This window comes from Stegostoma tigrinum, unplaced genomic scaffold (assembly GCF_030684315.1).
Source record: "Stegostoma tigrinum isolate sSteTig4 unplaced genomic scaffold, sSteTig4.hap1 scaffold_57, whole genome shotgun sequence".
NCBI lineage: Eukaryota > Metazoa > Chordata > Chondrichthyes > Orectolobiformes > Stegostomatidae > Stegostoma > Stegostoma tigrinum.
The window spans coordinates 2,893,658-2,909,902 of NW_026728505.1; the positions used below are offsets into that span (position 1 = coordinate 2,893,658).

General features: G+C 40.0%; 1 protein-coding gene across 1 annotated transcript; it reads right to left on the minus strand.

The window, feature by feature from the left end:
* Positions 1–1,784: 1,784 nt before the first annotated feature.
* Positions 1,785–12,234, minus strand: LOC132208896 (probable G-protein coupled receptor 139). The gene is made up of 4 exons (XM_059644203.1): positions 12,163–12,234; positions 6,189–7,025; positions 5,049–5,112; positions 1,785–1,878 (listed from the first exon to the last, which is right to left on the minus strand). Exons 1-4 carry the CDS (start codon positions 12,230–12,232, stop codon positions 1,785–1,787), a joined length of 1,065 nt encoding a protein of 354 aa, XP_059500186.1. The 5' UTR covers positions 12,233–12,234.
* Positions 12,235–16,245: the final 4,011 nt, after the last annotated feature.

Genomic DNA, 16,245 nt, shown 5'->3' on the forward strand with positions numbered 1-16,245 from the left:
ATGCAGCTGTGATATCATTCCTGATTAGCAATACCACTCCCTCACCTCTTTTTACTTCCTTCTCTATTTCATGGAAATCTAAATCCTGGGACACCAAACAACCATTCCAGACCCTGAGTTATCCAAATCTCCGTAATGGCCACAACATTGTAGCTTCATGCACCAATCCATGCAGTACTTTCATCACCTTTATTCCTGACACTACTTGCGTTAAAATAAACATACTTCAACCCATCACACTGACGGCAAATGTTCCCCATCAACTGTAAATTCCTTCCTCACAGACTTTCTGTATACTCTATCTATCTGTGCACGAACTACCCCATCCTCTAATCCATAGTTCCGATTTCCAACCCACGACCAAAATAGTCACACCCTCCCGAAGGGCACGAGCAAACCTCCTACCCATGCTATTGGTACCCCTCCAGTTCAGGTGAAACCAGTCTCTCTTGTACAGGTCCCACCTTTCCCAGAAGGTAACCCAAATGATCCAGGTATCTGAATCTCTCTCTCCTACAGCAGCTCAATAGCCATGTGTTGCACTGCAGTCGCTCACTATTCCAAACCTCACTGGCTCATGGCAATCCTGAGATTACTACTCTGCTCGACCTGCCTTTTAGCTTTCAACTTAACTCACTGTATTCACTTTTCAGTACCTTATCCGTTTCTCGTTATGCCATGCACTATGATGCATATTACAACTTCTGGGTGCACACTGTTCCCCTTAAGAATTCTGTAGACATGATCCGTAACGCTGGCAACTAGAGGAAACATACCATCCGTGATCTCGCTCGAGAGCACAGAGCCTCCTGTCTGTTCCCCGAACCATTGAATCTCCTATCACGGTCGCTGTCTTATTCTCCCTCACTCCCTGTTGTACCACAAAGCCAGGCTCACTGCCACAGGCCTGGCTTCTTTGGCTTTACCTGAGTAGGATAGCCGCACCCGCACCCCCGTGACAGTTTTTTTTTATTGAGTGGAACGGATATGGTGGATCCCTCCCCTGCCCACCTATTCACTGTCCCTCTCCTGGCATTCACACAGATACATGTACTCTCTAATTTGGGAGTAACGACCTCCCTAAGCTCCTACCTATCACACTCTCTGCCTCCTAAATGACCCAGAATTTATCCAGCATCTGTTCCATTTCCCTAACCCGACCATTGAGGTGCTGGTGTTGTGTGCACATCAATGGCCGGGTGAAGTCAGAAGAGACACTAGTATTGACGCTTACCATTCACATCCTGCAAGAGTGGCGTGCAACTGCTGTAGCTTTCAACCCATCTGCTCTAGATTTCTGAAGAAGTAAAAAGAAAAAAATAAGCTTAACTTAACGATCACCGACACAGTTGTTTACGTTTTTCATCAGATGAGGAGAATGGTTTGGAAAAATGACACATCTATTGTTTCAGTTTTAGCCAATGCCCCGATATATTATTTCACCTATCCCAGCTACCCCCTGGCTCACATTTTCACCACTCTGGCCGCTGAATTTGAGAGGGGTGTCAAGCTAAAGGGGCATTGAAAATACATGAAAGATATTCCCCTCTCAGAGACAGGATTATTTTAGTGGATTGCAAAAATTCAGTCCATGACAGAGAGAGAGCTCAGGAGGAAAATCAGAGTTAAAACTGCAAGATTAACAGCTGAAATGGACGATGCTTAAGCGTCGGCTCAAGCTGTGAGGTGTATGAATCGTGGAAGAGGGAAATCCTCAAGTGTGAGGACAAATAAAGTCGCATTGATGATTCAAAATATTGTTTATTGCAGGATAAATAGGAAGCCTATGAGGGGTTATTGAACTCATAAAGCTCGAGGATTTCCATGTGATTAAAGTAGGCCCCAAGAAGTTGCAATGTTGGTGGTTTAGAAAAAGCACTGTGAAGACGAATACATGGTTAAAACAAAGATGAATCAGTGAGTTTTGTTGAAGTGGTAAAGCGAAACACAATGGAAGGTAAAAATCTGCACCAAAATGTGGAAAACTGATCAGGGGTTGCTTTAGCAAAAAGTGTGTGATTTTCGTAAATTGTTTGCTTGTAAGTGTAAGGTCAGCCACATGTGCCAGGAGGAGCATGTGAACAAATTACACTTTTAAATCATAAGGCAACATTAAGGTGACGATGAGAAATGAAGGATTATGTAATTCAGAAGGATTTTTCAGAAAATGTGCTATTATGTTGAATTCTCGGTGAGACAGTAAGTACTCCATTATCTAAAGGGAGGTTGGCATGTCCAGTGAAAAGTGGAGAAGTGATGGTGGGAGTGCCATAGAGAAACCTTGCCTACAAGAATAAAGTTAGTTTTTGGTAATGATATATTTGGATTACAGGTGAGAGTGCTGCCTACGGTGGTTGGAAAGCCAGTAGAAAAACTAGATAACAGAGGTATTAGAGACAATACATCCTTCGATGGCTCCTGGCTATGTGATAGTTATGTTACAAGGCCTCAATCTCAAGACGGAGGAGAAATCAAAGAACAAAGATAGGGAAGTTGATATACAATTATCAGAGACTATGGTTAATCAAATAATGGAGAGAGGAATAAAAAAAATAGGAGGAGCACAAAGTGGATTTTTTTTAGTTCAGAGAAATTAACTGAGTTAAATCAGAAAGATGACAATCTCAAGCAATTGTACGGAAAACGACGTGCACAAAAGAAGAATACAAATGTATCCCAGAATATTACTATCTTTAAACTGACGTCTTGATGAGGAAATGAGACCATCACATATTCAGGTTTATGAGAAATAAGCAGGTGTGCATCAAATTGTAATAAAGGTGGATTAAAGAAAAGAGGTGTTTCTGTTAGCAGATGAATTGCCAATAGGACGTAGTTTGAGAGTGAGGAAAACTCAAGTTAAAATGAAAAACATTTTTTACCGTCCTGAAATGCAAAGGGTTGATTGAATTTTGCCAGACATTTCATACATTTTAAGTAATTGAAAAACCTCAGGCAGTGATAAAACCAGGACATTTAATACCAATTCCAGTATTTTAGGAAACTTCTACAATGGCCTCAAATGTAAGCGTAGGTCCCCTACGTTAAATAAATAAGTGGGAATCAGTATTTGTTGACGATAATGCATCTGCCTGCTCGATTTCCAGAGTCCATCCCATTACACGATTTCTAACTTTAAAAAGAAGTGTAGAACAGTCACTGATATTATTCAGTCGATACAGATTCCCCACACACATATAATCAAATCAGGGGCCAAATTTTGAACGAAACTTATTCAGGGAGTTATGGATAACTTAGTTATTAAAAAATTCAGTTCCAGTGTGAACCCACCAGAATCGCAGCAAGCTTCAGAACAGCATGACCAAAATTTAAATACCTCGTTGATTGTTTAAACCCAAGACTATCGAGACGATTAGAATAAAGAAATTCCATTTGCACCATTTGCAGTTAGGTATGAGCAAATAACTTACCAAATTCAGTCTATTTGAATTTGTTCTGAGGCATGAGGTGAGAGGACTACTGAAATTAATTGAAGAAAAAAGTGCGTTAGAGTTCAGAGATCTTATACTTGGACTATGTGTAAAATGTTAGGAAAGATTAAATAAAGTGGGTGAGATGGCTCGACAGCATTTAAAAGTTACACAGTGTGTGATGAAACGTGAAGTTGACAAGGAATTTAAAAAATCTCACTTCTGGTAATGGAGACAAGGTGTTAGTATTGCTTCCAGTGCTAGGTCAACCTACAAAAACAATGTTTATTGGACACTATGAAACTGAATGGAAATTAATTGAGGTGAATTATTTGATAAGGAAGTCAAATAGAAAGAAATCTCGGAATGTGTATTGTGAATATATTCAAAAGCTATTACCATAAGGAAGGAAAGCAAAAGGAGAATATATTGCCTGTTGCAACGCAGTGAAGAATCCATGCTCAGGTGATTGTGAATTGGAAATTCCTTAATCAAATTGGACAACGAAAAAGTTATCAAAAATTGATATAAATTATTGAGTTACCTTCCCGAGGAAAATCAAAATAATCTGAAAGATCTATTACTATCGTGTGGGGAGGTATATGAGATTATGTTAGGAAGTATTAATCTAATGATACATGATATTGATGCAGGAAATGTTGTTTACTTGTGCAACATCCTTATCGACTTCACCCTCTAAAGTTGGTGCAGGTTTAAAAAAGGAATTGAATGCAAGATCAAACACAACTTAGTCAACACGAGTTGCAGTGACTGGAGCTCACTCATAAATATTAGTGCTAAAACCAAATGGTACGCAATGACTATGTGTGGGCTGTCACAAAGTCAGTGCAGTAACAAAGTCTGATGCATATCCTGTCCAACGTTTGGAAAGATCTATTGAGAAGGTGAGACAAGCGACTTCTGTTTCTAAATTGGTCTTACTCAGAGGATGTTAGCAGGTACGGTGATCCCAAAGAACAAGTGGAATTTTGGCTTTGGTGATACCAAACAGATGACACCAATTTAAAGTCATGCCAGATTTCAAAGGCTGATTTTTTTTTTCAGAATTACACAGGTGTGTAGTTTACATCAACGACCTGGTGATTTTTAGGAACATTTTCAGCCTCCAATAAAATTGCTCAATCGACTTTGGGACAGGTTTAGTGATCAACCTGGCGAAGCCTGAATTCGCAAAAACCCAGCCATGTTGCTGATCCATGCTATTAGATAAGGATAGATGGCCTTGGAATGTGAAAACAAGGTCCTTTTGGAATGTCCCGTCTCGATGGAGAGGGCAATTCTAAAATTTCTGCATTCAATGTGTTCTGTAGGAAGTTTGCAAATAATATTAGCAGCGTGGTTGATCCAAAACTGACGACTTGATGAAGTGCAGGAAATTTCAATGGGCAATGGACTGTCAAAAGGTTTTTGACAGCTTGAATGCTGTGTCAACAACTGCCCAAATGTTCCCACTTCTAATTACACAAAGGCAATCAAGATGGCTTTCTATTTGTGTAATGTGGGTCTTAGTGCTGTACTCTTACAAGAAGATAACGAGAAGATTAAAAAAAAGACACATTTTATATTTTTTCTTTTTCCAGAAAATTGAATACTCACCAAGAGTAGTATTTGACAATTGTGAATGAAGTCTTCAGATTGCTGTTGACATTATTACACTTCACTATTTAATATTGTCATTAATGTGTCTGAGACAATTGCATATACTGTTCATGAAAAAGAAAAAAAAGTTTGAAGGCAGGAGTGACTGGACTGATTGCAGAAGTGAATGTTTGCATGCTTAAAATCAATGTAACATTTATGTACTGCAGCGCACTAATAGAGTAACTTCACAGTATTTAAAAATGAAGCTGTTTTGTAATGTTAATGGTTCATTTCTTTCTATGGGCAGGTTTCAAGATGCTATCAATTTAAGAAGCTACTTTGCACTTTTTCTGAAAAAGAGTTGGTCAGGCAGATGCGTAGAGCTGTCTCTAAGAGAGTAAAAAAATAACTTGAGGTTTGTTTTTGAAACAACTTGGAACAATGGAACCAGCGTGGGTGTGGCCAACTTTCAAGGCAAGCTTTTGTTTTCAATTTTTAATTTTAATTTTAAGCAGGTGCCTCCAGGATCTCAAATGATTTGGAAGTTTTGACAAGTATCTTCCAGCTACTACTATCGCTGAATCTTCTCTTGATGTTTTTGTACATCCAAATTGGAGCACTGCATGAGGGAATCTGTGTCTGAATTTGCCTTTTTGACAAAGGATGTGTTATGCGATTTTACTACAGTGGAACAGTTAATTATTCGTAGTTATCACATCTATTATTCAGTTTTTTTTCCCAATAGTTAAGTTATTCCAACCCCTTCCTTCTTCAGTTTGTATTTTAACTCTCGTGTTCACATAAATTGCATTTTGCATAATGTCGAGTATTAGTCTAGTCACATTGCATCTGAAGCAAAACATTTCACATCTACCGTTAACATAAGAATAATTAAGGGTTTACGCTACATAGGTAAAATATTTTGACCTGATCTGGTCATTTTCATCACACTGAGTCATTACAGCAGTCAGTGAAAAAGATTGAAAGCATTTGTTATTTGTCATCGATTTTGTTTAGTTACTAGACAAAATAGAGTATGTGACATAATTCATCGTAGAGTCCATGTCAAATTTTGATGTTGTTAACATGTGAATACTCCAATAATTAGGTTCAATGGATATTTTACCCCGTTCATCAATTCCATTCTGAACTTACGTTGAGTGCCAGCGTAAATAAACGGGTTGATACAAGAACTCAATAATTGAAGCATGTATCCACTTTCTTGAAGAATAAATATGAAAGTGCTCTGATCAGAACCTGAAGGATACGTCACACCTGCAACTCGGACATAAGGGATCGTTAAAAAACATAACAAATTTAACAGAATGAAACTGCCTGAGATGGCAAAGAGTAAAACAATACTCTTTCTGCGCTTCTCTATTTCTAGGTCTTTCTGATTACCTCTAGTGTTTAAGTTCCTGAGCCTCCTACGGGCTTGATTTGCCACTAAAATGTGTCTAACAGTTAGAACATTGAGCAGTAAAATCAGAATAAACGGGAGACAAGGTGTTAAAATTGATCGAATCCAGTCATATGCAGTCCATGCTGGTGATGTATAAAATATTGGTTTTAGGGCGCAGAACCAAGGCACATTGTTCTCTAGATACATGGGTTCGTAATAAAAATACGTGAAGGTATTTTTGACACAGGAGAGCACGAAAACAATTATTATAACACGTCCTGCCATTTTTTCAGAGCAATATTTAACATTCAGCTTCTGGCAAGAGATTACAATAAATCGATCCAAGGTGAAACTGACTGTCAACCAAGCAGAACTAGCAAGAGCTGCATAATTGAAGGCAGAACGAAAACTGCACAATGGCGTAATGGATAAGAAACTGATTGGGAAGTACATCCCAGCTATCCGGTTTAATATTACAGCTGTGATAATGACCAAGAGATCCGCCACTGCCATGGACACTAGGTAATAGATAACACATCCAGACAGGCAACATCTGTTTCGAGACAGAATGACTATCACTGCCACGTTTGCTGCAATAGAAAAAGAAAGATTTTAAAAAACCAAGAACTTTTACATGTCAGTCAGACCAAGTACAGGAGGTTTACTCTTTCAAATCCTACCAGTTTCACTCATGCTGCAGCTACCTACAAGACACGTAGACAATATGATATAACGCCATGTTTGATGCCAAAGTTGATGCAATCTTTTTTAAAGTAATTATCCAGTGTTGACATAAGAGAGCTGATCCTCTAACAAGTTGAAAATAACCATGAGTTCAAATGTCATGAAGTAAAGAAACACACACGCACGCGTGCACACACACACACTCTCTCTCTCTCTCACACACACACACACACACACAGCGCCTTCAAGAACGAACAGTGGAGTAAGACTTCACTTCAGCAAGGAAATAGGGAAATATCTGAAATGAGTAAATAACTATTATATTAACCATACACATAAAAACAAACGGGAGAACAGGTTATATCTACTGAGGAAAGAAAAAAAGTATCTTCTAACAGTAAAGTTTTGTATAATTCACTCCTTTTTGGAAATAGATGTACAGCCAGTTGGCCGAAAAATATTTGATGTTGGGATGGAAGAGACTGGAGAGTGAGCTTTCCATGTCATTGAGGGCGGTTTTTTTTTCATGATAAAACACGGCACAAATCACATGATGTCTTTAGTGCGCACCCTGAGCTCTGCAGCTAGCAGGTGACCATTGTGATTGGAAAAACGCCTTATAAAATGTAACAGTTAGATTGTGGTGTACTGCCAAAAAATGTAACTCGTGTTGGATATTCAAATCAGACTAAAAACGAAAAGGCTTGTGGATTCTGTAAATCAGTAACAAAAGTAGAGGTCATTGGAATGCTCAAATGTTCCGGCAGCATCTGTGAAGGGAAATCCAAGTTAACGTTTTCGAGTCTGGTGAGCCGTCTGGTGAGTTATTAGGAAGGCTCTCCAGACAGGAAACATTGACTTATTTCCATCCTGAGGTCATTATCTGGAAGATGAGTACTGCCCGAGGCATTGCTGGCCATTGCAGAGGCATAGAGTCCTACAATGCGAAAACAGGCCCTTCAGCCTAAGCTGGTCTATGCCAACCAAAATGTCCATCCATGCTAACCCTATTTCCATGCACTTGGCTAATTCCTTCTAAACCTTTTTTATCCATGTCTTCGTGCCAATGAAATGTAAATGTTGTTAATGTACCCTCCCAACCACTTCTGCTGGCAGCTCATTGCACACGCATACCATTCTCTGTGGAACAGAAACTTGCACCCCACCTCCCACTTTGCATGCATTCTCTCCCCTTTACTTTAAACTGATGCCCTCTCGTCCTCGGTTCGCAAACCCTGGAAATAAGATTAAGTATATTCAACCTATCCATGCCTCTCATGATCATATACACTTCTATAAGATCCCCCCTCAGTCTATGCCTATGGAAAAGAAAAACTCTTACTTTGTCCAACCTCTCCCTCTAACTCAGTTCAGTGAGTCCTGGCAACATCCTTGTAAAGTTATTTGCACTCTTCCATTTTAATAGCATCATTCCTGTAACAAGGTGATCAAACCAGAACACAATACTTCAAGTGCAGCGTCACCAACATCCTATATAACTGCAATACAACTTCCGAACTTTCAGACAGAATGTTCTGAATGATGGGGAAGTGCGCCAAAAGCATTCTTCACCTTCGTCTACCTTTGGCTCCACTTGTAGAAAACCGTGCACCTGAACTCCAATGTCCCTCTGTTCCGTGGCAATCCTTCAGGCCCCACCATTCACAGTGAAACTGATTTGAATTCCCATAATGCATTACCTCCCACTTATCTATATTAAAGTCCATTTGGCATTTCTCAGCCCACATCCCCAGCTAATCAGGATCTTGCTGCGTTTCCTGATAACCTTCGTCACTGTCCATGAAAGTGCCTACTTTTGTGTCATCCACAAACTTACTAATCATGCCTTGTACATTCTCATCCAGGTCATTGATATGGATAACAAATAATAACGGACTCTGCATGCTCTCCTGGGGCACACCACTAGTCACAGGCCTCCGGTTCAAAAAGAAACCTCCATTATTATTCTCTGCTTCCAAACACCAACCCAACGTGCAACCAATTTTCTAACTCTTCCTTTCCTTGATTCCAATTGATCTACAATCCCCAGGGCCAGACCAGATTTATCCCAGGTTGCTCCGGGAAGCGAGAAAGGAGTTTGCTAAGCTGCTAGCGATGATCTTTGCTTCCTCACTCTCCAGGGGAGTCATACCAGAAGATTGGAGGGAGGCAAATGTTGTTCCTCTTTTCAAGAAAGTGAATAGGGAAATCCCTGGAAATTACAGACCAGTCAGCCTTACGTCTGTAGTCAACAAGGTTTTGGTAAGAATTCTGAGGGATAGGATTTATGACTATTTGGAAAAGCACAGAGTGATTAAAGGGAGTCAGCATGGCTTTGTCAGGGGAAGGTCATGCCTTACAAATCTTATTGAGTTCTTTCAGGAAGTCACGAGACAGGTTGACGAGGGTCGAGCAATGGATGCGGTGTACATGGACTTCAGAAAGGCATTTGATAAGGTTCCCCACGCAGGCTCATTCATAAGGTCAGGAGGTATGAGATACAGGGGGATTTGGCTGCTGGATTCAGAATTGGTTGGCTGACAGGAGGCAGAGAGTGGTTATAGATGGTAAGTATTCTGCCTGGAGGTCATTGCTGAGTGGTGTCCCACAGAGCTCTGTTCTTGGGCCTCTGCTCTTTGGAGTTTTTATAAATGACTTGGATGAGGTTGTTGAGGGGTGGGTTAATATGTTTGCTGATGACACAAAGGTTGGAGGTGCCATTGATAGTATCGAGGGCTATTGCAGTCTTCAGCGAGACATTGACAGAATGCAGAGGTGGGCTGAGAAATGGCAGATGGAGTTCAACCTGGATAAATGCGAAGTGATGCATTTCGGAAGGTCGACCTTAAATGCTGAGTATAGGATTAACGGCAGGATTCTCGGCAGTGTGGAGGACCAGCGGTATCTTGGTGTTCAAGTGCATAGCTCCCTCAAAGTTGCCACCCAGGTGGATAAGGTTGTTCAGAAAGCATATGGTATTTTGGCTTTCATTAACAGGGGGCTTGAGTTTAAGAGCCGCGAGGTTATGCTGCAGCTCTACAAAACCCTGGTGAGACCACACTTGGAATATTGTGTCCAGTTCTGGTTGTCCTATTGTAGGAAAGATGTGGAGGCTTTGGAGAGGGTACAAAGGAGTTTTACCAGGATGCTGCCTTGACTGGAGCGCTTGTCTTACGAGGAGAGCTTGACTGAGCTTGGACTTTTCTCTCTGGAGAGAAGGAGGAAGAGAGGTGACCTGATCGAGGTGTACAAGGTAATGAGAGGCATGGATAGAGTCGATAGCCAGAGACTTTTCCCGAGGGCAGGATGGGGTCATAGTTTTATGGTCTTAGGAGGAAAGTGTAGAGGAGATGCCAGAGGGAGGTTTTTCACCCAGAGAGTTATGAGCGCATGGGATAATTTACCAGTGGTAGTCATGGAAGCAGAGTCATTAGTGACATTTAAGTGACTGCTGGACATGCACATGGACAGCAGTGAATTGAGGGGAATGTAGGTTAGGTTATTTTATTTTTGGATGAGGATTATTCCACAGCACAACATCGTGGGTCGAAGGGCCTGGGCTGTGCTGTACCTTTCTATGTTCTATGTTCTATGTTCTCTCTCACCTTCCAGAGCAGCCTACCCTGTCGAAACTTATCAAAATCTTACTGAATTTCACGTAGTCTAAGTTTATCACCCTTCACTCAACAACCTTCCTGGTTACTTCATCAATGAACTAAAGCAAACTTGTGAGGCATGGTCTCCCATGTATGAAACCAAGACTACTACTGCTAATTGAACACTACTTTTTCAAATGTAAATTATGTACCACAAACGTCAGGGTTGTTGTTGAAAATTGCAAAGTGTTTCTTTGCAACCCTTCTTGAATAAGGACAAAACTCGACCCTCCAGTTTTCTAAGACCTCACCATGGCTAACGATGATGCTGGTTTATCAGCCCGCACATGCACAGTTGCCTTTCTAGCCTCTGTCCGGATTCTTGGACATATCTAGGCAGGACTTGAAGAGTTATGACCTTCATGCATTCACAGAAGGGAAATATTCATTGAAGATCTCGCCCATCTACTGCAGCTCTACACACACATGCTCATTTTGGTCATCGAGGGTCCTATTCTCTCTCTCGTTAATCTTCTTCCCTGAATGTGCCAAATGAATATCTTGAGAATCACTATAATCTTCTCCGCCGTGGCTGCCTGCTGCCCCGTTTTTGTCTTGCTAATTTCTTTCTTCGTTAAAGTGATAATACCTCAACGAAATCCCACTCTCATTACCCCTCAATTTCAGTAGGAGGTCCTATCAAAACGTGAATTAAAGCTGAAGCAGCGAACATTAAACATTGGTGAACAGAAACGCCGACTGTTAGGTAGCAGAAGAGACCAAAATGTATTAAACTGTACCTGTAAATATCAATATCTAAATAGATATATTTTTACATGTTTATTGCAATGTGTCAATTCTCCTGTGGACAAAATGGTATCAACACAACACAATCTTATTTTCAACACAGTATTGCTTGAGTATCAACACCGAAGTAGAACAGTGATGTCACCATTAAAATTCCTTGGCAATTCAACCACAAATCCATTTTAAACTGCTAAGGAGAAACTAATTCACTTCCAGTAACTTCGACAGTAAAATAGTTAATGCTTAATGGGAGAAAGCATTTCTTCAAAGCGGCCAAGTTGTCTCTGGCATTGGAAATTATCATTCCCTTAAAGGTAGCAAATTATACAGGCGATATAATGATACCTGTCTGTTAAAAACAAACTGTAATTCCAAACCTGAATAATAATGCCAACACAGCGAAGGTGTGCCAACGAATGGACGAAATTAAATACCAAATTTAATACCGTAAGTAATGCTGCAAACAAAAGAGGATCATTCCAATTAAATGTTGTTCCTTATGCCTGCAAACAGGCCATTATATACAATGAAAAGAGTGAAAAGGAGCATATAACGTGAGCAAGTGTTATTGGCTAAATCGGAGAATTGTTACAGTTAACCCCTACTATTTGCGCAGCTACAAAATTACAAATATTCTAACCTGGAACTCCGATCGCTGCAATGAATGGATAGTAAATTTCAAACACCAGGCCTGTTATTATTTCATGCATTGTGAACAGGGCTCAGAACTTCTCGTTATTCAGTGGTTATTGCTGATATTTATACCTTATTTTAGACTCCAGGGAAATAATTAGTTGTTTTGAACATTTATATTTATAACTTACAATTTAAAAATACAACAACGCAGCTGCTGCTTCGCAGAATGTTTATATTTTGATGGAATAGAACAGATTCCACTGTTCAAAAGTGAAAAAATAAATTATATACTTCATGTATATTATGCACTTAAACTACTTTGAACGTGACCACCGCTAATTTGCAACTATGTTCCAAATTCATTCTAACTATTCACTCATTTAACACAACTGGCCGTATAATTCCTGTAGAAAAGATCCAGTGAAATTTGGTTCCGATTAGTTTGTGCTGATGTAGCTCTTGAAGACAACATTCCTCCCTGAATCACCCAGCTCATTGTCACTATGTCAATTCTGAGCAGATTCACTCAACAATGCAGTCTTCTTCTTCCTATTTACCAACGGTTCCGTCATGTAAATTCATCGAATTCATCATCACTGTGACCCAAATTGAGGTAGCACAACTCAAGTAAGGCCACATTATTTCAATATGGTCTGATGCTGTTCATGTCAGGTTATCTTCAGCTTCCTTACATTCTGTGTAACCAGGTATCTTTCCATTTCGTTCTGTTGAGTGGAATGGGGGCAATGTATATTTCAGTTCATTTACACTTATATTTTGATTTGAGTTCGTATTAGTTATTTTCACTCAGGGTATATTTTTTTTTAAAAAATCTTACACTCACTGTGTTATTGCGAAAATGAAATGGCTTACATTCGTTTCCCATACAATGAATTGTATAATGCTGCGTTGATGCATGCCTGGTTCTGCTTCCTTACATTTAGAGTGCATTGATTCAATTCCCTAAGGATGTATGCAGTGTGTGAAAGTCCATTACAAAGCATTTTCATTTAGCTAACACATGTCCTGTTCATAGATTCATAGAAACATAGAATCACATGGTGCAGAGAAGGGTCTTTGACCCACTGAGTGTGCGCCAACGTAACTACAACTACAAATGAGACAATCTCAATTTCCTGCTGACATATCGTTGAATGTTATGATTTTTGAAGAACCCGTCACATTTTTTTTTAAAGGCTGCAAGTTTTCAAACCTCCAAGACCTTTCTTGGCCGTGCATTTCAGAATTCGACAACGGGCTGATTCAAAGATTCTGTTTTCCCAAATCCCTTCTGAATCGCCTGCCCCTTATATTAAAACTATGCCCTCTTGTGATTGACCTCTCTGTAGGAGTTAATACCTGTTCTGTTTTCATCCTAGCCATACCTCTCATAATCTTATAAAATGCAACCATATCCATCCTCAGTCTTCTCTGATCGAAAGAAAACAATCCAAGTTTATCTACTCTGCCCTTATAGCTCGACTTCTCCATCCCAAGCAACATCCCAGATGAATCTCCGAAATAGCCTTCTTGTGCTATGACATCCTTCCGAAAGTGAGGTGACCAGAACCGCACACAATGCTTCCTCCTGACTCTTAAACTCTCTGTAAAGTCATATGTGTGATATATCTTATTAACTGTCCCATTAATGTGCACTGCTGACTTTAGCGATCTGTGAATAATTGCCAAGATCCTTTTGTTCAAAGTGTTTATCTTTTCCTCTGGTAAAGCAACTTCATCTCAGTTAAGCCAATGTCCATCTATGTCAGAGAGTATTGAAAGAAGGAAAATTTGGTTGTAGCTTGAAAAATGCAGACATTCATGAGAGTTTCTCGAGGCCTGATTTTCAATCACCGCCGCGAAAAACAAATATGTGAAAATAGACTACCCACCAACACAGACCAGGCCATATAAATTCAGACTGAGACAGAACAACACAGCTTCAATGGAGATTAGTTGGTGCTGAAGATGTCTCCAAGAAGGGAGAAGAAACTTGTGCTTGAAAACCAGACAGCTCAGCGAGCCAGCTAACAACTCCAACAAATTTGTTTAAAATTACCACCCCTCCGTGCACCACCCTCAACACCACCCCCCCGACAAACACACACACACACACACGCACGTGCACGCACACACACACACACGCACACACGCACCGTTCATCAATATCGTCTCTGCAGATAACAAACAATAAGGGACACATTTCAGATCCTGTGGTAGGCTGCTTTACACCGATCTCCAGTCACACAAACAGCCTTCTACAACTATGTTTAATCTCGTATTATTAAGCCAATTTCTGATCCATCTTGCTACGTTTCTCTTAATTCCATTTTTTTCACCTTCTCAATTAGTATCCCACTGACACCTTGTTAAATGCTTTACTAAAATCCATATAAATTACATCCATTCAACTTCCCTCAGACGATGATATGATCATTTTGTCATAGCATCCAGGACATTTGATAAGCATAACTTTCCTCTGCTGAAGACATGCTGACTATCCCTAAATAATGCATGCCTTTCCATATGAGTTCAGAATTTTTTCCAATAGTTTCCCTACCACTGAGGTGGCACTCATGGCTTTGCAATTTCCTGATTAAATTCTGCTGCACATGTTACAAGTGGGACCACACTGGCCATGCTTTAGTCCTCTAATACGTCCCCTGGTAACAAAGAGGACATAGAATCATGTGTCAGAGCTCCAGCAAATTCCCGCCTCTCCTCCTGCAATAGCCTGGAATGCAATTCACCCACGCCAGGAGATTTTCAGTTTTCAAGCTAGAAAGAGCCTCCAACATATTCACGTTTCCCACGTCAAACTGTGCAAGTTATTCCCAGTCCATTCTCCGGAATTCTGTACCTAAGTGATCCTTTTCCAGAGCGAAGACAAATAGAAATATTTATCCTACACATGTCCAATGTCTTGAGCTTTGCACACAGGTTGCTTCCTTGACCCCTAATTGGCCCTACACTTTTCCTGATTAGCCTCTTCCATTTAAAGCTTTTACAATATATCTAGGGATTCCCCCAATCCTATTCACAAGGACTTTAATACCCTCTTTTGTATTTCTAATTTCTTTCTTAATCTTTCCTCCTGAAATTGCTACGTTCATCTTGGACTGCAGGTGAATTGCTGATTTTGAACTTGCTCAAAGCCGCACTGTTCTTTCTTATCAACTCCTGAATTATTCTAGATGCCTAGAGTTCTCTGAACGCATTTTCCTCCCGCATTTACCCCTAAAGTGTATATATTGAACGTGTAATTTTCCCAGCTCGTATTTCAATGTTCTCCATTGGTCTCCTGCCGATTGACTCTCAAGGAGCTGTTCTCAGTCTTAAAAGAAAAGATCATGCTTTATTTTAATAAAATTCGCCATCCTCTAATTCAAAACAATCTTTTGCAACCGATCTATTTCCTTGTCCGGAACAAACTTGAGACATCCTATTTTGTATTAATTATCATCTAAATGCTCCCCTAACACCACATCAAACACTTAACCAACGTTTCTTTTCTTTTATTCCCCCCCAGAACTACAGCTAGCACTTTGCTATTCCTTTTTAGTATTTCTCTGCATTGGCACAAAAACATGCCTGCATACATTTCAAGAAATCCACTCCTCCTAAACCCTCAAACTATGATTATTCCAATTTATGTTTCAAAGATTGGAATGCTCTAGCAGAATCGATCGTTTATTATTCTTACAACATCTATTTAAACTATTTACATATTTGTGCCTCTATTTCCAACTGATTCTTTGGAGTCTATAACACACTTCGAGTAAAATTACTATGCCCTTCACATTTCTCAGTTCTAAATGCAAAGCCTCGTTTCAGGAGTCTTCCAAAGCATCATCTCTCCTTATAAAACTAATTGACTCCTTACTTAATTGTCCAACATTGAATACCGTCTCCATTGTGCCCAAATGCCCAACACCCCAGAATGTTTACTTGCCAGTCCAGCCCTTCATTCAACCTCGTTTTTATGATGGTCACAATATCATGCTTCCATGTGTCAATCCATGCCATTATACACACAGGTCTGATCTGCCACACTGCTAGCAACAATGTAGACAACACATAGACTTGC

What these genes read in the sequence shown, in the direction of transcription:
- LOC132208896 (XM_059644203.1), bottom strand. Translation starts at nt 12,232, where the DNA reads ATGCATGAAATAATAACAGGCCTGGTGTTTGAAATTTACTATCCATTC. An exon ending in TGCAGCGATCGGAGTTCCAG is followed by an intron (nt 7,026 to 12,162) that starts GTTAGAATATTT and finishes TTTCTATTGCAG; the next exon opens with CAAACGTGGCAGTGATAGTC. An exon ending in ATTGTCAAATACTACTCTTG is followed by an intron (nt 1,879 to 5,048) that starts GTGAGTATTCAA and finishes TCGTCTTCACAG; the next exon opens with TGCTTTTTCTAAACCACCAA.